Here is a 21,307-nt window from a genome sequence, read left to right as displayed (position 1 = left end):
AACAGGCATTAAAAATCCGAGGCAAATAATTTGCTGTATGCAGAAGACGAAAAAAAATTAAAAGAGCAAATGTGAGTGGTATCAAGAGAAAATAGAGAGAAAACAAAAACGAATGCAACAGATTTTTCTTTATTTTCTTAACCCGACTCGGCTCCGGTGTCTTGATCGGGATAAACTAAAGATTTATGTTAGCAACCAAGATTCTCTTGATATATGTCTTGAGCTGTGGTGAAACTTACAGAATGCGCAAACTGCAATGATTGCGTACAAACACATCAAAAGCCAGCCTTCTAACCAGTGGCTCTTTCCATCGCCAATGAGGTAGTTGACAAGCAGGACAGCGACAAACATGACGGCGACCTGGAAGGTGTCGAAACTCAGGTTCATCTCGTCGTTACCCATACCCCAGCCGATAACAACCAGCATGGGGATGAGGAACAAGGCGACTTGCATACTAGATCCGACGGCAACACCAATGGCCAGGTCCATCTTGTCCTTTACGGCGACGGTGACGGCAGTAACGTGCTCAGCGGCGTTGCCGACAATGGGAAGCAGAATAAGACCAACAAACTCCTCGGAGAGGGCGCCGTTCTGGGTGATGGCATCGATGGAATCAACCATGTACTCGGCGCAAAGGGCAATGATGGCGGTGGAGGCAGCAAGAGTAGCAATGGCCACCCAAAAGTGCAACTGAGGCTCCTCCTCCTCTTCCTCCTCTTCCACTTTGTTCTCAGAAATGTTGGCCATGTGTCGCCCGTTGTCGGTGTCGATCATGATACTGCCCACTTGAGCGCTGGATGCTAGGCCTGATTTGATGTTCGCCTTGGAAGTGCTACGGAACGGCTTGCGCTCTACCTTTTCGCTCGGGGTCGCAAATACCTCCTGGTGGGTCTTGAGCTGGAAGAACAGATAGGCGCCATAGACGACAAGCAGGATGACGGCAGTGCCGCGAGACAGCTTGGCGACCTTGTCGGTGGGCGTGTTGGCGGCAGCGTCGAAGACAGTAGGGACAATGACCGAGGCTGCGGCCAGAGCCAACATGGAGGCGGCCGTCTGGGCCACAGTCTTGTTGAAGTTTTGCTCGGGGCGACCCAGACCGCCAAAGAAGAAGCAGAATCCCATGACAAGCAACAAGTTGGAGAGAATGGAGCCGATAAGAGAGGTCTGGACGATGGCGACCTTACCGTCGACAAGGGCAAGGATGGCTACGATGAGTTCGACGGCATTACCAAAGGTGGCGTTAAGAAGACCTCCGAGAGTCTCACCGGTTCGCAGGGCGATTTCTTCGGTTGCGAAGCCCAGGATAGAGGCGAGTGGGACGATGGCCAGGAAGTTGACGACAAAGACTGCTTTGCGGTCGACGGCAGGGATGTAGTTTATCGCGATACCGACCGGGGCAGCGAGAAGCAGCAGGTTGATCCATGAGCTCAGGAACGTTCGCTGGATCTGGTTGGCCACGGTAAAGGGCTCCTTGGGGTAGACATGGCGGATGAAACCACCCTCCTTTTGAGGCTTCTTGGTCTTGCTGGTTTCAGGGTCGTCGACCCGTAACTGTTCGTTCGTGCCATCCTGTTCTCCCTTGCGATTGCGCAACGAATTCCGTTCGATGAGCGGAATGTCGTGGCTGTCTTCGCTCACCTGCTTGCCAGCAGCGTCCTCGGTGCCTTGGCCTGTTCCGGAGGTCGAGATATCTCTCACGCCACCACTGGTCGGGTAAGGTGAGGTGGCGGCATGTGTCAGATCTTCACCGTCGCCCTCGGTCTGAGCCTCGAGACGGCCGCCGTTCCATGTCTCGGCGCGCTTGGGCTTCCACGATACGTGTCGGAAGGGATTCCATGCCTCGGTGCCTTGGCGGCTGATGTTGTGCGCTTGGCGCTTGATGCGAAAATGATTGACTGAGAGCAGCTGGGTTAGTCTGTGTCTCCCATTTTCGCCATCAGTCGTCTCGTGTGACGACATTCGCGATGTATGGCAAGGGAGAGGAAGCGTGCTGCTTCAAGGGCACGGCGCAAGAAGCATGAGATGGGCGGGCCCAAGATGGTAAACAAATGCACAAGGAGTGACGGGTGAGGTGAAAGTCAAGGAAACAAAGCTAGGCTAAACAGAAACAAGTGTCTATTGATGCTGCGCTCAAGTGAGAGAAATCCCGATAAACCACACCAACGGCAGGGCCATCGAATGGTCTGCAGTTTCGTACGGAGTATAGGAAACGGGTATAGGTATAGGTTCAGGTATAGGATCGGGGTAGGGATAGACAGATGGGATGCTTTCGGCGCGGCCGGGGATTGGGATGGGGATTTTGAGAGACGGGGGAACAAGGCAATTAACAGGAAATGAGTGGTGCAGAGACGTTGCGCATAAGAGACTCACAGGTATCCATGGTATGGTTTGGGTCGTCGACTCAGCACTGCCCGGTCCACAACAAAAACTCCCCACTGAGCGATTAGTCCCGTCAGGTACAGACAGTCAAGGGGATTGGGTTCTTGGGTTCGGACGGAAACTTGGCGCGCGCGTCCGGTTCGGTGTCGGAGGAGAATGGATGCCGGATGGTGTTTTGGGGCGGGCAGGATTGGGGAGGGACTTTGTAGTTTCTTAGTTCTGGATCAATGGGCGGCCTCGATTTGAACAGCCTCAGCACTGCTCCCTTGAATCGTCTTGGGACGCGTATTGATTTGGAACTTGGGGATCCAGCTGCTGGTAATTCCACCGTTGCTCCTGGGGCTGTGGCTGGTGATGGTTTCTGCAGCGGGGACTGCTAGTACCGGAAGAGTAAATAATATCCTGGGCACCCCTGGCAAGGCCTAAACGCGTACTTGTGCGGAATGGATTCGTGGGAGAGTATCGCAATAAAAAGGGTAATTTGCCCTTGTCTCGGAAAATGCCTGTGCTGGACTGTAGCGGACAGGTATGTGAATGTGTGGCTGATGAGCCGGATAGTATATCGCAAAGAGCGACTGGATTGTTATTTGATCAAATGTTGTTGTATGTCGCTATGCAAAGAAGCTGCAAGCTGCAAGCCAAGATTTCTCCAAGACACTTCTTTCAGCGTCGCACAACAGCCGTTCGTTCGGATCGATGGCCCGAAGCGTCTTGGCTCTTGGCTCCTTGGCTTCTGGCGATCCGTGAGGCAGACAGACCGAAAGTTCGCTATTGATTCCACGGCTTCTTGATCAGGCAACCATGGAAGCCAAAACCGAAGTCCGGAGGCGGGGTTTGCGTCTGTTGGGATCGAGAGAGGCGAAAAAGGAGGCTGTGCGAGATGCCGGCAGTACAGTAGTAGCAGTGGCAGGCAAATGCGCGCGCAAAAAGGAAAAAGAAGGGCTATGCAAGGAGAAAAGTCGAAGTGAATGAAGGCGCCGCTGTTTTCCGTTAGAGTGAATGGCGAGAAGCAGTCAGCCGTGAGTAATCTTTCTTTTTCTTGCTGCAATCGAGAGAGAGGAAGGAGAAGAAGAAGAAGTAGGAGAAGATCAATGCCTCCAGCTATGTGGAAGTTGTTCAAACGAAAAGGAAAAATAGCCCAGATCAATGACGGCAGGCTGATCCCCTAAACACAAGCTTAAAACTGCCCGCCAACACGTTCAATTGTTGGTGCTGCGTCTTCAGGGGGCTACAGAGGGCTGCTCGTATCGTACTGGGACTATCAGGTGCCGAGCAGGTACCGCACAAGTACTCCGCAGTTACTCGTACACTTGGGCAGAAGGGGCAAGAAGGGGGGCCAGTGTGACGCTACGGTATCACTGGCTACTGGAGATTGCGTTGAGATGGTCTGGTGGTTTTCACTGTATTGCGCTGCAGTGATCAATTGATCTCATCACGGGATCCCTGTTCTGCTGGAGGTTGCGCTGGCTAGTGTGTCTGTTAGCGGTATAGCAGCATCGCCTGCAGGGGACTTAACAACTTAGTATTAGGACGAGACACTGTATTCACATCTTTGGGCACGTAGCCAATGAATCATGCATCGAAACAGACCGTTTGATGGCATGCCAATCAGTGGGCTACTGTATAAAGTACGGAGTACATACACGCACACCGGTTCAAATGGCTCGGAGGCCTCCTTGACAACTCCTCAGACGGGTGTTCAAATCTGTTTGTCTTAGGAAAACGTCAATGTCCAGGTCAGTGCCGTTCAATAACGTCTGTGCTGTTCGTCTGCTAAAACAATACGAAACGTTTCCGCCTTTTTGCTTACAGCATTCAAAGGGCGACATCAAAGCCTCGTTTGTCTTCCGTTCAACGGCCCTTGCACCCACCGCCTGATTCAAGCTCCCGTTCAGCTTCGTTCAGCCCGTGCCGTCTTAATACCCACCTCAGACAAACAAAACCACCACCCGACAACAGTACAGTACCTTACAAGTACATCACAGGTACCCCTCCACCAAACAAACACACCGGCGCGTCGAAATCGCTGCCCCATCCACACAAGCGCTTTTCTCAAACCCCTGTCCCGCTCCTCCACCCCTGATTGATGAACGAGAGCGAGCTAAACTCTCTTTTTTTCCCATGCGCCTTGGGATGATTTTCCTTCTTTGTGTCTGAATGTCAAATCCTTCTGCTCGCTAGTACAGAAACTCTAGAACAATCATCAGGCCCCGTGGAACAAACAGTTTCAATAGGTATCAATACATGTACGAGTACTCCCAACCCAGAGCCACGGCCCAACCAACGGCCCATTTCACAAAAACCTGCTTGCATTGAGCCAATCACTCGCCCGCCCAATGCCCAACACAGTAACCAAGACGCCACCTCATAATTACAGTCCAACTACGTACTCCTACTCCGTACCTAAGTGATCAACATGGCCCAAAATCAAGATTTCCTCCAATTGTGTGAATGCCCAGCGCCCACCAAAAATCTCTTCGCTCTTTTTTTGCCATCAGTTTCAACAAGCAGTCCCTTTGGTTTCATGCACTCCTGCGTCCCCTCCAAACCAACTGCATCATCCCCTGCCTGACGTCAGATGCTGCACTCCCTGCAACCTGCGTTAGGAATCCCATTCGACTGGAGCTCTTCACCGTCCTCCGTTCTTCGTCATCTCTCCTCCGTATCGGCCGTTATATCCCCCGATCGCTACTAAAGAATAGCCATTACGACTCAAAGAGCAGTCTGTACTAAGGTTATCTCGGGCGATTTACAAAGACACTGCCCTCTACCAGGCCTCGTAATGCGCTCAGGCTCAGCCTTGGGGATGGATGACACCAGCCACCCCAAGTAATATCTCGTACAGTTTACCCAAACCGGCAAAATTCCATATCATCCTCACCGTAAGCATCACCACATCTTTTCTGCAGCAAAGCAATATATCTCTCGAACTCTCGTAAGCCCATAAAAAATACAGTCATGGTCCCCAATCCCCGAGTATTCCACACCTCCCCGTCCAATCCAGTCCTGCCACACCTTAACCTCTCATCCCTAGTCAATGCAGCTACTATTACTACCATTCGTACAAAAAACAACTCGCTGCGCATACGCCAATTCATGCAAAAAGCTTCTACTCGTAACCACCGTCTCGTTAATATCTAGCCGTCCCAGCGTATCAAAATAAGCCACTTTGGCCTAACTTGCTAGCTCTTCCGCTAAAACATGAGAAAAATATCACCTTAACTCCCAACCAATCCATCCACAGCATAAAAATGCCAAGTCATCTTTGGGCTGCGACGAGAGTCGAATCCTTCTAGTACGCATCATCGCCAAATTCCCACCAGTACAATCGAGGAAACCCCGAGCATGACGCCTGCAGTAGCACAAACAGCCAACTGTCGCGTATCAGCATCACCCCATTGTCACATTGTCACACATACGCCAGCTCTTCGTCGTCATTCGGTAGTAACGGTGTCTCAATTACAGTACTACCAAAGATGCTAATTCCTTTCCCATCTGCCGCCCTTGTATCTCTCTGTGGCGCAGAATCCTTTTTCTATCATACAGACTGAATATCAGTATCTTTGAAAATGCCTTGAACCAGGTCCTCCCATTAAACGCCATTCCTCCATCAGATACGTCTCGTCCGAGATTTGTCTTGTATGCTGAGCAAAATGCACACCCCAGATTGCTTTCTGCGCCTTGAATATGACATCGATCCAGGCGCTGCCCAACCATATATAGCCACCATCGTAGATCAACCAGTTCTCAATACCCACCGCTACTCTCACTGTTGCGTATGAACAATAAATGAGAGGGGTGTGAGTAAGGGAACATAAAAAAAATATGTGAGAAAGAAGAAAAAATGAGGGCGCCTTGATGCCGCTATGATAAAACGAGAAGAAACAATGAAAAGTGATAAAAAATAGAAAAAGGAGAAAGAAGAAATCATCAAGTAGCATCCGACGCCGGTTCGGCCCAAGTCAATAACCCCCATCTAGGCGCTCTAGATCCATTCCATATCTTCGTCTTCATCGCGTGACTCCGCTCCTTTACGTGGACGACCCCGTTTGCGTGGCTGAGATCCTGAGCGAGCTCGCTTTTTGCGGCCTCCGGGAGTGCCTACGCCTTTCCTCTTGCGACCCCGTTCCGGTGTTGTGCTCTCTTCTTCGCCTTCGCTAGGCGTACTCGGCCCCTCCAATGCCATCTCCTCGTCGTCGTCGTCTTGCACCTTGAGCTCCTTGTCGACGTTCATCAGCTCCACAAACGCCTTACACTTCTGTGCCATTTTGCTGATCGTCTCCAGGCTGCTCACATGCGCCGTCACCTCGTCCCAGAATCGCTCTCCGTGAACTCCCTGTACTTTCATCGGCATCTTGTTGAGGTCCTTGGCCAAAGCCTTGGCTTTGCCGTCGTGTCGGCTTGTTCCCATTCCATACAGGCGCCGGAGATGTGTGCGGGCTTCCCACAGGCAAGAAAGAATAATGGCCCCGGTAGTCAACTGGCGAAGTCGATTGGGGTCTACTTTGAGGCCGACGAGGGATTCCCCCTCCGCAGTCGCCTGCGCTTCAACCGTCTCGCCCATGAGCTGGTCCGTAACTTCGTCTTGTTCCGTATGGTCCAGATCGAGACGCACGTCGAATACTTCCGACTCAATTAGGTGGGCAACTGCTGCGCCTGTTGTACTCACAATCTTCTCCATCATGTTCACAATTGTCTGAAGCTCTCCAACCGTTTGATACTCGAAAAAGGCCATGTTCTCGATGACGAACCGGGAAAAGTCGAGGTGTGGCGGCATCTCTTCACTCGCGTCCAGCTGGGCAATGTCAAAGTTGACCAGTCCACACAGCTTCTCCAAGAAGCGCTGCCTGTTCTTCATTTTGCTAATCTTCAACACTTCCATCATAAGATGCAGCTTGGGTTGGAACAACTCAGGAATCGCCCCGTGGGAGTCTTTGACAATGTCTCGCTGGTAGTTATAAGCCGATTGGATTGCCTTGACGTATTCTCTTTCAAGCACTGTCTCGTGCTTCTCATGAAGTGATCGATGCTCCATAAAAGCGAGTTCCGCAATCTTTCGGTTTGACGATGTCTCTAGCGTCATCAGTGTCACTCCCGTCTCCTTGGGGTGCGTCAGACCTTGACGGTTGATGCTGCCCAGGACTTCCATAGCTAAAAAGGCGAGTTCATCTAGGCTTCCCAAGGAGATTCGCGTAATGTCTTTGAGGAACCTTTGAGTAGTAGCACTGGCAACGTCGTCAAAGTTAGTGCCGCCCATCACCGTCAACTCTCTCTTTTTCTCCGTCGCCCCAGACTCGGCGGCAGCTTCGGATCGCCTTTCTTCCGTGAGGAGGAATTCTTTGAATGACTTGAGAATCATTGTTTCCAGAATAGGAACCTCCTCTTGGAAAACCTGCTGGAACGCTGTGTAAACCTTGGCCAACACGTAATTTCGCGGCCAGGACTGGCAAACCAGGCCAATCGCTTCGAGAGATGCCTTTCGTGCCTCCAACGGCTGGGAAGGTGAGGAGAATGGCGATAGCACATCCACAATGAGCCGAGGAACCGAGTCGCCCTGCCATTTGGGAAAGCGAGCCTTGAATATTTGCATCTGCTGATCCAGGTCGCAATGCTTCCCAACGCTGCCAACAATGATAGAGTAAGCAGCCAGATGGTTGATCCTCTTGCTATCCAGGGCAGCACCCCCAGCTCCTAGTTTCTGAATACCCAGCAGACCGGATGCGACTAGATTGCCCAATGGTCCAAAGTCTTTGAGCAAATCGCAGACTACTTTGGTACATGCGATCAAGTCATCCAAGGCTCCACGAGAGGAAATTTTTCCAATGCCTTTCAATAGCTGGAGGCGAATTTCGGTCAAAAATTCAGAGTGCACTGTGGGCAACTGGGGAAGTACGCGTTTGTAGATGACCGTCACGGCTCGAAACGCTGCCAATTCGTCGGTGCCACTGAAACTTGCGAGATGAGGTTTCAGAAGTCTAATCTGCTCCAGACTGAATAGCTTGGGGTCGGCCTTGGCAAAGATTGTGAGCACTTGCAAGGCATCACGGCCGGTCGGTCCTCCTTCCTCCGAATCTCCGCTATCGATGAGGCCAAACATGCTGCTCACCAGGTGGGAGCAAACAGCAAATGGACCTTCCAGCGACTTGTCTTTCGGCCGAAGAATGGACTGAAACACCTTGTCTAGAATCTCCGTCACGTTTCCTGACTTGACCGTCTGGATGATCAGGGCCACATGTTCGGTCAAAGAGGTTTGGAATGCGGCCGAGTTGTCGCGGCCGTAGAAAGGAGCAAACCAGACTTCTTCAATCATCTGGCGGGCAAGGTCGCGAACACCTTCGTCAGGATCTTGTACACGTCGGAGAAGGCCATTAGCTATAGAACTGCGAAGTGCACTGTCGTGGTTGCGGAGATAGATGTCGCGGGCAAGCTTCATGGCTCGCTTCCTAACACCAACACCGGCGTCTTGGAAGCGGTCGATGATCTTGGGTGTCAACGGAGATTCTAGAGCCGGCCTCAACGTGATACAGCTTCCCAAAAGGCCAAGGGCAGAGTCTCTCACTTGCGTAGAGGAGTCGCTCGAACAATCTAGAATAAGTTGGATCACTGTGGAATCCCCATCCAGAATGGATGGATCCGTCTCGAGAACCTGGTTGATACTTTTCAAGCTCTTGCTGCGGACTGTTGCTTGATCACCAGCCATTGAACCAAGGAGAATGTTCAGAATCTTGCCAAAGGACTCAAAGAGCGGAGAACGCAGCAAAATAATGGAGTAAGAAAGCTTGGCTTGAGCAGGGCTCACAGCTTTGAAGGTGTATTCGTTGGAGAGCCATCGGCGGTCTTGAATCATCATCCGCAATCTGTAAGCAAGACGTCCAAGTTCCCAGTCTCTCTCATCTTCGCTGTCCTGGATTGCATCATAGCCCGCATGCACCCGAGTAGCCCAGTCGGTTATAAGGAACGACACAGCGCTGAATAGATATGGGTCATCTGATAGACGAGCCTGCAGGAACTCAAGCGAGGCACGGTAAGGTCCATCCCAGGCCACAATCTGCTCGATTGAGCTCTTCTGTTCAAGGACGTGGCAAGCCAGCGCTGCCAAATACCGCGACAGATCGTCGACGTCAGTGGTTTCGAATGTGTTGGCAGTCTTTTTAACGTGAGATCGCAGGCGAGATATGGCCGCACTCATGGTACCGAGGAGCTCAAGAGCCATGTTCTTGGCGGGAGCGGGTGTCTTGGGAGCCTCGAACAACTGCACCATCATGAGCATGAGGAGGCGCAATAGCAGCTCGGCTGATGGCCAGTCCGGGGAATCGAGACATGTCGTGAAGTCTTCGACGAAGAGATCCAAAAGGTTGCGATATGGTGTGTCACCCGACTTCGTCGACCCAATAGCGCGCTTCACAATAAAGTTGATAATGTACGAAGCATTCCGTCCGGCACCTTCACTGAGAGGGGCAGCTGCTGCCTCCAGCTCTTGAATGGCAACGGCGTGCTGCTGTGCGCCTTGTTCTTCGGTGTTGATAGAGGATGTGAATTGCGTCTTTTTAGCCCGGTTATCAGGCAATTCATCCTCACTCTCGTTATCCTCGTCCATCTCATTATTGCCATTGCCGAGAGCTTTAAGCACTGCAGTACGACCACCCTCGTTCTCTTCTACCCTCCCAGAACTAGCCTGGACCAGTCGCATGAGAAGTGCCGACACCGGTTGAATGCTTCCACCTTCGGAAAGCTTAAAATGGCGTGCGCTCTGTTTTCCCACGGGAAGCTTCTCTAGAGAGGTGAGGATATCGTCAATGATGCCCTGTCGCTGCTCAGGTTTGATAAGAAATATTTGGCAGAGCATGTCCATAGCAACACTGCGAATTCCATCAAACCGCTGGACTCCGACGGCTGAGTCTTTCTCAAAATAGGCGTTTTCGACAAAGATAAGCTTGGACGCGGTAAACTCTAGAGTGTTGAAGACGCTTTCCGAGAGCTCTACTTTCGTCACCAGCTCAGCAAGTGTGGCGAACAACTTCTGGCAGTTGAGAAAAGTAGACGACACCGCCTTTTTATGCTTTAGTACCATTCGGAATAAGTTGGCAGATGTTGAGTTTCGAAGCTCAACGAGGGGGATTATTATGTCTTCGGTGACAGTCTTGAAGATGTTGACGCATCTGTTGATGATGCTTTCCGAGTAGAGTCGTTTGTCTTCTCGGCCTCCAGACAAGATTCGCAAACAGGTACGCGCAGCTTTCATTCCTACTTCAACTTCTGCCAGCTGCTGAACCCACGAATCAAAGGCAGCTTCATCCCAGCTTTCATCAGCACGGATATCCATGCCATCGACCTGCTTCAGGCTACCGTCGCTGAGTTTCATGATCTGGAGAAGGCCCTCCACCGGAACTCTACCGAAGCACTTAAGTGCGATAGCCTTCTGGATAGCGCCTTGCATCTTCTGCTGCGTCGCGCCATTCAAGACGACCTCATTCTCGGGCGTCAGCGTCACGACGTGATCATATCCGGAGTCCATCCCCAAAGCTCGACCAACCGCCGAGAAGACGTTGCGCATAAGCGAGTCGAGAGACTCTAGAGCGGCTTCAGCTCGCTGCTGTTGGTCAAGACCGCCGCTGCTAACGAGGCCCTGGTCCCCTAGGGCCATATACCTCTCTTTCTTACGGGAAGAAAGGTTCTCAGGGGCGGACGGTATATGGGCAACTTCTAGGTACTCGTCCCTCTTGATATGAGACAAAGGAAGCTCAACTCGAAACGAGGCAGGATTGTAGTTGAAGTTTACATCAGAGGATGCAGAAACGGCAGTTAAATTACCGTCCGGGCTGGCAGGCAACGCTGACGGCGCCTGCAACACCGGAGTCTCGAGCTCAACTTGAGGCTGAGAAGCGTCAACATAAGCTGAGGGATCAAAGCCCCCTCGTCTTGACGGGATGACCACTTCTATCCTTGACTGAGGCTTCGGTGCCTCGTAATTATCTATACGAGCTGCGTGATTCTCAATACTGCCGGGCTGTATAGCCATATCCTTCGAGACGGTTCGGCTCTTGTTGCCGTTCACGCTAACAGCATGAGGGTTCACAACATTGGGCTTGGTAGCCTTGAAGTAGCCTCCGACTTTTTCGTAAACGGCTCGTGTAATGGGAGATAGTCCTTGTGAAAGACTTCCGGGCCGTGAAGTTGCCTGCCCTGTCAACACGGACTTGAAGTTGCTGGATAAAACGTAAGCAGAGGTACTTGGGACTACGTTTGAGAAGCAGTCTGTCTCAAACTTACTAGTGCGTTCTTTGGGATGGCTTTATTTCGTGCAGCACAAGGTCAACGGCCTGCTTTGTGTTTCTTGGTAGGTGAGCCTGCCCGAGAGCTTCTCTGTTGAGTCGGTCGAAATCGCTGTGGGGGAATATATCGGATATGGATGGAGCTGGCGAGCCAAAGCCTATGTTGGGATCGGGGATGATTTCTAGGAGGAGAGGATGAGTAGGTAGCTATAAAATGGCAGAATATAGATGGATGCAAGAAAAGTAGAAAGTAAAAGGAATATCAAGCAGAGGTAGAGCAGCGACTGACCAGGAACAAACGGCACAGTGGAGGTTTGGGGTGAGTACGGCAAAGATTCTTGCAGTGTGAAAGGTCGTGAAATCGCGTTTTGCGAGGCGGCCGCGCTGTGGTTGGCGCTTGGCCCATCCTCGAGGTAGTCCATGTTGCGTGGCTGCATTGTGTTTGTTTGCCAGAGTCTCGATGTTGGCGAGGCCTCACCAGAGACGCATTGTCGGTACAGGAGCTACTGGGACATCAGCCGCTCCCCCAGCGTGTCATGGAAAGAAGCTGCGAGATTTGAACACGGCGGAAACGAGGGAAACTTGGGCCGAAAAGAGGACTCGTGGCGTCGAGACGAATTCCGGGGCGAATGCACACTGCATTAATAGAAACGAGTGCGGCTTCAATGCGTGCCCAAACGCTGCCAGTTGGGTTTGGGTATTGCTTCAGTCGAATCTTCGAATCACGCGCTGGCGCAGCCTGGAGAATCCGACAGCCTCGCTGGACCAATCTCGAAAGTCAAAAAGGATCCAATGGCCCGTGCGCCCCGCCTGGCGCCAATCAGCGGCGCTTCCGGAGCCGGTACCTTGCTTTATCAGTTATTCCGGATTATCAACCCCCTGCAAGGCCTGCAAGATCTTTTGCCAGTTGTCTTGCATGACAATTTTTGTACAGCTGGTTCCACGCGATCCCTCCCATTGCACAAGTAGAATTCGTCATAGTGTCTCTGCGCTGGCAAACTGACGAAGAAAATGGCTGCCATTGGGTCCATGGTGTTCTGCACCGACTGCGGAAACTTGCTTCCGGCGACCAAAGGAACCGAGCAGAATGTGCTGAGCTGCGAGTGCTGTAGCGCCGAAAATAAAGGTTTGGCTCTCCGGATTGGGCAGCATTTCAGTTGGAGTAGAGAGAAAAAATTTTAACAAATGAGCTTCTCAGATACTGGCGCAAAGATCATTGTGACAAAGTCCAAGCCCTCAGATTTCCCTTCTTTCCTGCGGCAAAAGCTGCAGTCCAGCGTCCAATCCGTCGAGCGTCACACACTCAACACCGAGAGCACGGTTCGCGAGCGATGTCCAAACTGCGGCCGAGAAGAAGTCAAATACACAACGGTGCAACTGCGGAGTGCCGACGAAGGCTCAACCGTTATCTATAACTGCGAGTGTGGATTCAGTTGGCACGAAAACAATTAAACTATGTCTGGAAAGTTCTGCTATTTGTAACACGGAATTTTATCTATTTTTTTCGTCCTTTCTTCTATGCAGAGGCGCCGGCCACTTCTGGGATCAACGCATATTCCGTCTGGCCACCCCTCTCATACTCAGCCATATCTAATGCTACAATGACACTCTCACGAACAACCTGCTCCTTGTCTTGAAGGAACCGCTTCAAGATGTCCTCGACGCCGTCTTCGTCACCAAGACTGCCTAGAGCCTCGGCAGCTTCGTGACGCACCATGCTCGCCTCTTCGGTGTTGCTCAGGGCCTCAGTAAGGGCAGGAATAGATGCAGGATGTGAAAGCTGGCCAAAGACGAAGGCAATCTCGTGGCGGAAAAGTGCTGAGGAGTCGGCGAATCCCTTGGCTAGAGCGTTGACAGCAGGGACAGCAGTTGGGCAGTCTGGAGGAGAAGCCAGATCGCGGAGGGCAAACATGGCACGGTATCGCATGAAGAGGGGCTGGTTGACATCCATCAGCACTCTGCCGAGTTCGTCAACCGACTTTTCGGACTCGGGCATAGGAGGTGCCGGGTCGACTGAAGCAAAGTCGCTTGAATAATGTATTAGCGAAATTCAAGACCATCAAGAATACAAATGATTTGCATAGATTTACCTTTGACGCAGCTTCTCCTGCTTCCTTGCCTCGGAGTTTTCCCATTCAATGCGATCAATGGCAATCTCACAGGTCTCTGTAACAACAACTTCCTCGCCAGCACGATCTCTGAATTGTCGGAGCAGATCCAAGCTGGATGCATTGCCCAAGGCGCCCAGAGCTTCAGCGGCCTCATGTCTGCACATGGGGTCCTCCTTAAGATCTGACAGGACATCACGCAGCGGTGCAATAGCCGCCTCGTTACCGGTCTGGCCAAGACAATATGCGAGCTCGTGCTTCAACAGAGCAGACGGCGAAGCGAAAGCAGCGGCGATGGCTTCGATAGCCGCAAGGGCGGATTCAGGGTCGGTTTTGGCGACATGTTTGAGAGAGAACAGGGCACGGAAGCGCACAGGAAGGGGAGTATCTTCAGAGCAGAGGCTCTGCCTGAGACTTGCGACAGTAGCGCTAGACATGACGAATTGCAATTTCTATAAAGTTGAGGGTATCTTGAAACAAACGACAAAAAGACAAGACAAGTTTGCACGGCTCGTAAACCGAGATGCACGCATCTATCGAACGAAAATTTAGGTGGGGTGGTGGGGTGACACCCTTTGAATTTCTCTTATCAGATGCCGAACGGCGATTTGCGAAAAAGCGAAAAGAAAAAGAAAAAAAGAAAAATTTTCATGGTGATTGCGTTTATAGTATGCAAATCGATCAAAGTTGGCATGCCATGAGAAGTGGATAACCACTTCAGCGGTTCCATGGTCTAACGGTTATGACTGCGGATTCTGATTCCGCCAGCGAGGGTTCGACTCCCTCTGGAACCTAGATCCTTTCTTTTTTCTTGGAATTCTTTTTGCCATGTCCACAACAAGTCGATAATTAGTTTCCAGGTAACAGTTTCACCATCCTGGACTCTTTTTGAGTTTCAACTTGTTTTTGCTCTTTTTTTACTACCTTCAAAGATCTGTTCAAGGTCCATTGTCTATTGAATAAACGCTGTCAGCGTTATACAAGAACACTCAGAGGTGGCGAATAGCGTCTAATGGCTAGCGCATTCAGCGTCTTCACTTCTTACCCTGTATCATTCTCATGAAAATCGAAGGCCTCATATTCCATAACTCCCACGGCATTGGTGCGATTCAATATCATATCATAGAGTTCTACAGAGTTCATTGCTTCATATTTTCATTCGCTAGCTCTAATAGTGCTGTTGTGTTGTGATCCCGATCTCGGCCAGGCTGGATTACCAACTCCAGCTATCCACTGAGGCAGCTCACATTATTAAGCTTCCATCCACCCTCCAATTCCGGCCCGAAGAATCAACAATTCTCCCACTTCATACAACATCATAGGACCTTGGATACCCAGTACGAACTTCATCACTCTACTCCGCAAGAAGAAAGGACCCGAATCTTGCGACCGTTGAAACCACAACAGACCATCACTGCAAGTTAGGACCTTTATACATCCAGCCGCCGCAATGGCGCCATCATTAGAGGAACCCGAGGCCATCGCCGACGTCCTCGCCAACCCTCTCAAACAGAAGCCCCAGCTCGTTGCTCCCGAGCCAGAACACTGTCCAGGCCCCGAATCTGAGCGTGCCGGAACAGCATCATCATGCGATGGCTGTCCTAACCAGGCCATCTGCGCATCTGCCCCCAAGGGTCCCGATCCAGACATCCCGATCATCACGGCGCGGCTGGAGCACGTCAAGCACAAGATTCTGGTGCTAAGCGGAAAGGGCGGCGTCGGAAAGAGCACGTTTACCAACCTTCTCGCTCACGCCTTTTCAACGAACCCGGACAGCACGGTGGGCGTCATGGACGCCGACATTACGGGCCCCAGCACGGCCAAGATGCTGGGCGTGGAGGACGAGACTATTCACGTCAGCGCTACGGGCATGTCGCCCGTGTGGGTGACGGAGAACCTGGCGGTCATGTCAATACAGTTTATGCTGCCAGATAGAGATGCCGCGATCATCTGGAGAGGCCCGAAGAAGAATGGACTGATTAAGCAGTTTCTAAAGGACGTGGAGTGGGGAGAATTGGATTTCCTACTGGTCGATACGCCGCCGGGGACGAGCGACGAGCATCTGAGCGTCAACTCGTTCCTAAAGGAGAGCGGGATTGACGGCGCCGTGGTGGTAACAACGCCGCAGGAGGTTGCGCTGCTGGACGTGCGCAAGGAAATCGACTTTTGCCGCAAGGCCGGCATCAGGATCCTGGGCCTGGCGGAGAACATGAGCGCATTCGTGTGCCCCAACTGCAAAGGCGAAAGCCAAATCTTCAAGGCCAGCACAGGTGGTGGTCGAGCGCTGGCGGAGGAGATGGACATTCCGTTCTTGGGGTCGGTGCCTCTGGACCCGAGGATACGCATGGCATGCGATTACGGAGAGAGCTTCTTTGACTCGTTCCCCGATAGCCCGGCTTGTATTGCGTTTAAGCAGGTGGTGAGGAATGTAGGACGGCAGCTGGGCTTGGATGAGAAGAGCGTGCTGCCGGAATAGACTTGTCTAATACCAGAACAGAAGGAAAAAATATTGTATATAATTGGATAAATAACGAAATCAGGCATAGCAAATGCGATAGTCTCCGTTTTATTTTATTAATAATTCTACGTGGTTAGCTGCGTTGGAACTTCCTCCAAATCCTCTGTCGATTCTATATCAATAACCTTGTTCACCTCGGCCGTGTTGCGTATCAGCTCCTTGGCGCCGGCGTAGAGCATCCTCGTCTCGGCATTGCATGTGATGGGGAGGTAGTACAGCAGAACATAGGGTACGGATAACCGTCCGTCGGGCTACATAGTGAAGTAGTTGGTTAGCAACGCTGAATATGTATATCGGCATATGGTAGGTAGAGTCCACGTGGAAAGGGAGGGGCATCGGGCTCACCATTGTCAAGGGATAGCTGAGGAGGATGAATCGAGGGGCGTGGTCGGGCAGGTCGTCGGCGATCTCGTCGAGGGATGTGTATGTAACCTTGTCTGCATCCTGGTGGATTTCGTGGGTTGTTTTATCAATCAGGTCTATGCATTTCAAAAAGCCTCTAGTTAGCATCGTATGTTCAACTCTCTCCTCCCCATAGCCATGACTCTCGCTGCAACCGCCACAACTACAGAAGAGAGAGGACCGCGACGTACATACATATAACTGCTTGAGGCTTGCTCGCCCGAGACGTCGTCAAGCGAAACTTGCGCAAGTGCTCTTTGGTCTCGCCGGAGATGTTGTAGAGCCTGGATTCGGAAGCCTGTTTTACCCTCGAGTTAGAGGGGTATCTTCGACATGGCGGGGTTGTGATGGGAGGGACTCGCCATGGCTAGGTAGGAGTTTGTGAAGCTGGAAAGAAGCTGCTGCTGGTAATGTCAAGCCTCCCGGGAGAATTGAAGCAATACAAATCCAGTGTAGACCAAAGGTGGCACGAGATTTGACGGGATTTGATGCCTCCAGAAGCCTAACATAGCAGTTTGATCTCGCCTTAGACTTTAGCTCCGGCCCTGATAAAAAGCTCCCCCCCAAAAGTCACCCCCGCTATAAGCCCATTGATTATTCCCCCACATAATCCAGTTGTAATCCATCGCAGCGGCTTTCCGGCCTCGCCCGCAAAAAAATGGCGTCACGGGCCGTCTTCACGCGCCCTCTTTGTCCCATCGCTGCGGGTTCCGGTTTTTGCTTGAAGCTCGGACTCTTGAATTTTCATTTTCCATTCCAATTGATCTTGAATTACCTATTTGAATACGGAATTGACCCCTCTTTCTTCTCTCTATCATTTAGGCTGTTGATGCCCAATTAGAGCAAATTAAGACGCAAAGATAAAAAGAGAATAAGAGGACATTCACGCCTCTTTGACGTCTTACCCGTCTTCCCATCTCCACCACCTCTTTTCACCCATGTTCTCGCGGCTATCACAGGCTACAACTCATCGCTTACTCACAGCCACATCTCCCTCCTTCATCACCCAATCCTTCGCTCGACCGGCCGCCTTTTCCCTGAGAATGTCAGCCACCGGAAGCAGCACCATCCATACGGCAGCATGCCTAATCATTGGCGATGAAGTGCTGGGCGGAAAGGTATGAGATAAATGAGCTGCGTTATTTGAGCTAGATGAAGAGAAGCTAATGGAATTGAAAAACAAATAGACTGTTGATGTCAGTATGCCGAGGTAGAATGAGAGGGGGAGCGTGAGTTGACGGGAATCACAGACAAACTCGGCATACTTTGCAAAATGGTGCTTTTCTCTCGGCATCGTGAGTCTTACATCTCGATATTGGTGTTTGAGAACCCTGATGAGCTGACACCCTATGTGATGTGCCGGTGTAGAACTTGAAGCGTATCGAGGTCATCGAAGACGATGAGAGCGAAATCATGGAGGCCGTGCGCCGAATGAGCAACCGCTATGATTTTATCATCACCAGGTAAGCGACTCACCACTCAGAACTGAAACATCGAATCTTGTTCTCTTGCTAATCATCATGAACACTCTTTAGTGGTGGCATCGGCCCAACGTAAGAATGCCCTTCTATCTGTCATCTATAGAACCCCCGTCTCACAGCAGTCATCAAATCTCATAGGCACGACGACATCACTTACCCGTCCATCGCCAAGGCCTTCAACCTCCCCCTCAAGCTCCACCAAGAAGCCTACGAGAAGATGAAGAAGCTCTCAAAACCGCACCCCAAGCAGCCCAACTTTGACTGGAACGTCGATTCGCCGGCCCTCAAGGCTAGGCTGCGCATGGTGGAGCTCCCGACAGACGAATCCCGCGATCTGAGCGAGCAGTTCATCTTCCCGAAGGAAGATCTGTGGGTTCCCGTTGCGGTTGTCAACCGGAATGTGCATATCCTGCCAGGAGTGCCGCTGCTCTGTGAGTGACAAATCCTTTATTTCTTTCCACAGGAAACTGGGCTAATGAGGTGTTTTCCGTATCTTATAGTCCAAAAGCTGCTTGATGGACTGAAGCCCCACGTCGTCCCCAGACTGGAGGGCAAAGAAACTCACCGAATCTTAATTTCCACACCTCTACCAGAGAGTGAGATAGCAGAGTACCTCACCCAGTTGGAAGCCAAGGCCAAGCCTCACGGCGTCAAAGTAGGCAGCTATCCTCGATGGGGCTTGAAACGAAACACCGTTACGCTGGTTGGAAAGTATGTCCTCACTCTACATCTTCATCTCTGGTTTCTAGAACCCCAATTAATGTTTGGTTTCATAGGGACAAGGACTATCTGGAAAGCCTTGTGGCGGAAGCAGAGGAGGCGGTCCAGGGCAAGCGTGTCTCAAAAGAAGACGAGCTCGACGAGGCAGAGAAGAAGCTCTAGTCGAGAAGACATCTCAAGCGTCGTTAGTATGTAGCATTACATCCTCCTCTATACAGAGAACACAAAATACAAATCTTGTCCTACCCTAAGAGAGGACATGAATCTTCTACTACCGTTCCCTCCACTGTCTCGGACCGCGCCTCTCGTCTGTTCCTTGCTGGCTTTTGCCGAAGCGAGCTTCTACGACTCGTACTAGTCCACAACGCCCGGACCCTATCGCGAAAGGCACTGCTTTGGTGTCAGTTCGGACTAGTAACCGTCAATGTCTCACCCAGAACCCGTGGCATGGCAAGGATGTAATTGATGCCTATTAGAACCCTTGTAGAATCCCCAGAGATAGGCGCACAACGACGCGAGACAGGCGTACTGTAGCGGAGGAGCGATGCCTACAGTACGGTGATGGTACTAAGTGGGTGTATATCCAGTATACATCTATGGCTCGGTCCAAGTGTTGGAGGGCCTGGCGCTGTTTTACGCTCGTGCCATCTTCTCCACGATTCAGCCTACAGCTAAAACATGTCTAAATGGTGGCATGGCTGAGCTATTGGAAACACGTAGGTTGGACTATAGCTCTTGGTTTCAGCCTCAGGGTAGCTACGCCAACGGTGTATACGGGCTGTAGAGTATATGCTGCGGATGGAGAGGCATCTTCCAGCTATTCTCCCTACACTCCATCTAACGTTTCTCTCTGTCTTGGTCATCTCTCTCAACTACGATCGGAGAGCTCATATTAAAGCCCTCGATAATATGCCTCCATATTTTCTTTCGTGTGTAAGCTGCGAGCTGGCATTTATACTCGGCAACTCTCTGACACATCTAAAGCTCAGCTCAGAGCCATCACCGCTGATCAAACCCCACTTGGCTCGTTTCTCGACCGCAAGCCAAGGACGTGACGAACTGGTGCTAATTTAGTCATTTTGCGTATCATCATGGATCCCCAGAGTTGCATCGTTGTCAGCCTCCCAGCAGAAGAGCAGCTGCCCAGTTTGGATCTGACTGGCTCCCCCATTTGGGCACTCTCTGTCCGGCAGTTATGGATCGAGCAAAAGAAGAAAAAAATCCGGCGAGGGGGGGAGCGGATGAACGTATTACGTGCATGCTGATATCGAAATCCCCGTAGTCTGCTTGCCGTGGCTTGACTTTGATGAAACCAGCTATTAGACGGAGGCCAGCTGTTTTACATATGTTGCTGGGACCATCTCAGCTGAGCTAGCAGCACTTCCACTACCTGAGCTGTAACATCGGCACTGATTTTAGATTCTTCAGTACTGCAGGTACGAGTTACAGAATAGGATGTTGGTTCTCTGTATCAGGTAGTAAGCCAACGTAGGGTGGTAATCCGATGCTACAGTACGAGTACGTGTAATACTCGTACTCTGCGAGATTCGTGATGGCTGAGCGAAATACGCCAATTTTGCAAATTGATAATGAAGCTAAAAAACAATCAATTGATATTTGCAGCAGGGCAGAGAGGGGGCGCCAAGACAAAGATTCAGGTGCATCATCGGAAACACACTATTGCGATGAGAATCTTTATCGAACCGGCCTGTCGTACCCCGTATTACGGGTACAGGTACAACTGTTGATGACGTTTTTGGGTCGCAAATATGCTTGAACATGTAGCACTTTCGCGCAAAAGAGCTTTCGCCAAGGGCTAAAAGGGGGACAAGGGGGCAAATGGTCAACCGGGAGGGGAGATGAAGAGGCCAGTGGAGACGGTGCGTGTGGAGGTGTCGAATGTGGAGAGCAATCATTCTAGAAGGTCGATAAGTGGCGCGAGATGGAGCTTTTTGGCTTGAGCTTCATTTCAATTGATTGCGGAAGAATATATCCATGCCCGATGCCTGATGCTGCTTGAGATGAGATGCGAAGGACGCGATAGGGCAATTCAAGCAGAAGCTTCCCCGAGGATGCGGTCCATGCTAGCTTCGGGTATGGAGTCTGTTCATTCTATCTGTACAGATGGAGCACGAGATGTATAATATGTGCATGTTGTCTTAGTACGCATGCGGTAGCATAATCAGTCTGGACATATAATTACTCTGTCGGGTCAGAACAACAGCCCTTGACTCGTCAATATAGTGCTGGGAACGACAGGGGCTATTAGAGAGAGAAATGGAAGAGCGAGAAAACCCGAAAGTTTGTCCGCCTGAGAGACATGATTGACATTGAAAAAAGTGACAGAAGAAGAAAAAAAATATGAAAAGAAAAAGCTTACCCCAGATGCCGGGTCTGGCAAATTGCTAATGACGTCCACGCCTCCAG

The 21,307-nt window shown here is 51.1% G+C and overlaps 7 protein-coding genes across 7 annotated transcripts; 3 read left to right on the top strand and 4 right to left on the bottom strand.

Moving 5' to 3' along the window:
- Positions 1 to 137: 137 nt before the first annotated feature.
- On the bottom strand, positions 138 to 1,959 carry T069G_01376 (sodium/calcium exchanger protein domain-containing protein; the record flags this gene model as incomplete). The annotated part of the gene is made up of 2 exons (XM_056168586.1): positions 138 to 175; positions 240 to 1,959. 2 exons carry the CDS (start codon positions 1,957 to 1,959, stop codon positions 138 to 140), a joined length of 1,758 nt encoding a protein of 585 aa, XP_056033902.1.
- Positions 1,960 to 6,364: 4,405 nt separating this feature from the next.
- On the bottom strand, positions 6,365 to 12,088 carry T069G_01375 (HEAT repeat associated with sister chromatid cohesion domain-containing protein; the record flags this gene model as incomplete). Its single annotated transcript, XM_056168585.1, has 5 exons — positions 6,365 to 6,946; positions 6,995 to 9,891; positions 9,958 to 11,585; positions 11,650 to 11,833; positions 11,941 to 12,088. 5 exons carry the CDS (start codon positions 12,086 to 12,088, stop codon positions 6,365 to 6,367), a joined length of 5,439 nt encoding a protein of 1,812 aa, XP_056033901.1.
- A 574-nt stretch (positions 12,089 to 12,662) lies between these two features.
- T069G_01374 (transcription factor s-II (TFIIS) domain-containing protein) lies at positions 12,663 to 13,103 on the top strand (the record flags this gene model as incomplete). The annotated part of the gene is made up of 2 exons (XM_056168584.1): positions 12,663 to 12,777; positions 12,850 to 13,103. 2 exons carry the CDS (start codon positions 12,663 to 12,665, stop codon positions 13,101 to 13,103), a joined length of 369 nt encoding a protein of 122 aa, XP_056033900.1.
- A 64-nt stretch (positions 13,104 to 13,167) lies between these two features.
- On the bottom strand, positions 13,168 to 14,196 carry T069G_01373 (HEAT repeats domain-containing protein; the record flags this gene model as incomplete). Its single annotated transcript, XM_056168583.1, has 2 exons — positions 13,168 to 13,678; positions 13,742 to 14,196. 2 exons carry the CDS (start codon positions 14,194 to 14,196, stop codon positions 13,168 to 13,170), a joined length of 966 nt encoding a protein of 321 aa, XP_056033899.1.
- A 1,013-nt stretch (positions 14,197 to 15,209) lies between these two features.
- Positions 15,210 to 16,235, top strand: T069G_01372 (NUBPL iron-transfer p-loop NTPase domain-containing protein; the record flags this gene model as incomplete). The annotated part of the gene is made up of 1 exon (XM_056168582.1): positions 15,210 to 16,235. The coding sequence occupies one exon, from the start codon at positions 15,210 to 15,212 to the stop codon at positions 16,233 to 16,235; it is 1,026 nt and encodes a 341-aa protein (XP_056033898.1).
- Positions 16,236 to 16,342: 107 nt separating this feature from the next.
- T069G_01371 (cofilin/tropomyosin-type actin-binding protein domain-containing protein) lies at positions 16,343 to 17,188 on the bottom strand (the record flags this gene model as incomplete). The annotated part of the gene is made up of 4 exons (XM_056168581.1): positions 16,343 to 16,528; positions 16,623 to 16,756; positions 16,875 to 16,977; positions 17,123 to 17,188. The coding sequence occupies 4 exons, from the start codon at positions 17,186 to 17,188 to the stop codon at positions 16,343 to 16,345; spliced, it is 489 nt and encodes a 162-aa protein (XP_056033897.1).
- A 429-nt stretch (positions 17,189 to 17,617) lies between these two features.
- T069G_01370 (putative molybdopterin binding domain-containing protein) lies at positions 17,618 to 19,042 on the top strand (the record flags this gene model as incomplete). Its single annotated transcript, XM_056168580.1, has 7 exons — positions 17,618 to 17,797; positions 17,930 to 17,974; positions 18,048 to 18,142; positions 18,215 to 18,232; positions 18,299 to 18,591; positions 18,661 to 18,871; positions 18,937 to 19,042. The coding sequence occupies 7 exons, from the start codon at positions 17,618 to 17,620 to the stop codon at positions 19,040 to 19,042; spliced, it is 948 nt and encodes a 315-aa protein (XP_056033896.1).
- Between the last annotated feature and the right edge of the window lie 2,265 nt (positions 19,043 to 21,307).

This window comes from Trichoderma breve, chromosome 1, assembly GCF_028502605.1.
Source record: "Trichoderma breve strain T069 chromosome 1, whole genome shotgun sequence".
Taxonomy (NCBI): Eukaryota; Fungi; Ascomycota; class Sordariomycetes; order Hypocreales; family Hypocreaceae; genus Trichoderma; species Trichoderma breve.
This window is presented reverse-complemented; position numbering and strand designations above follow the sequence as displayed.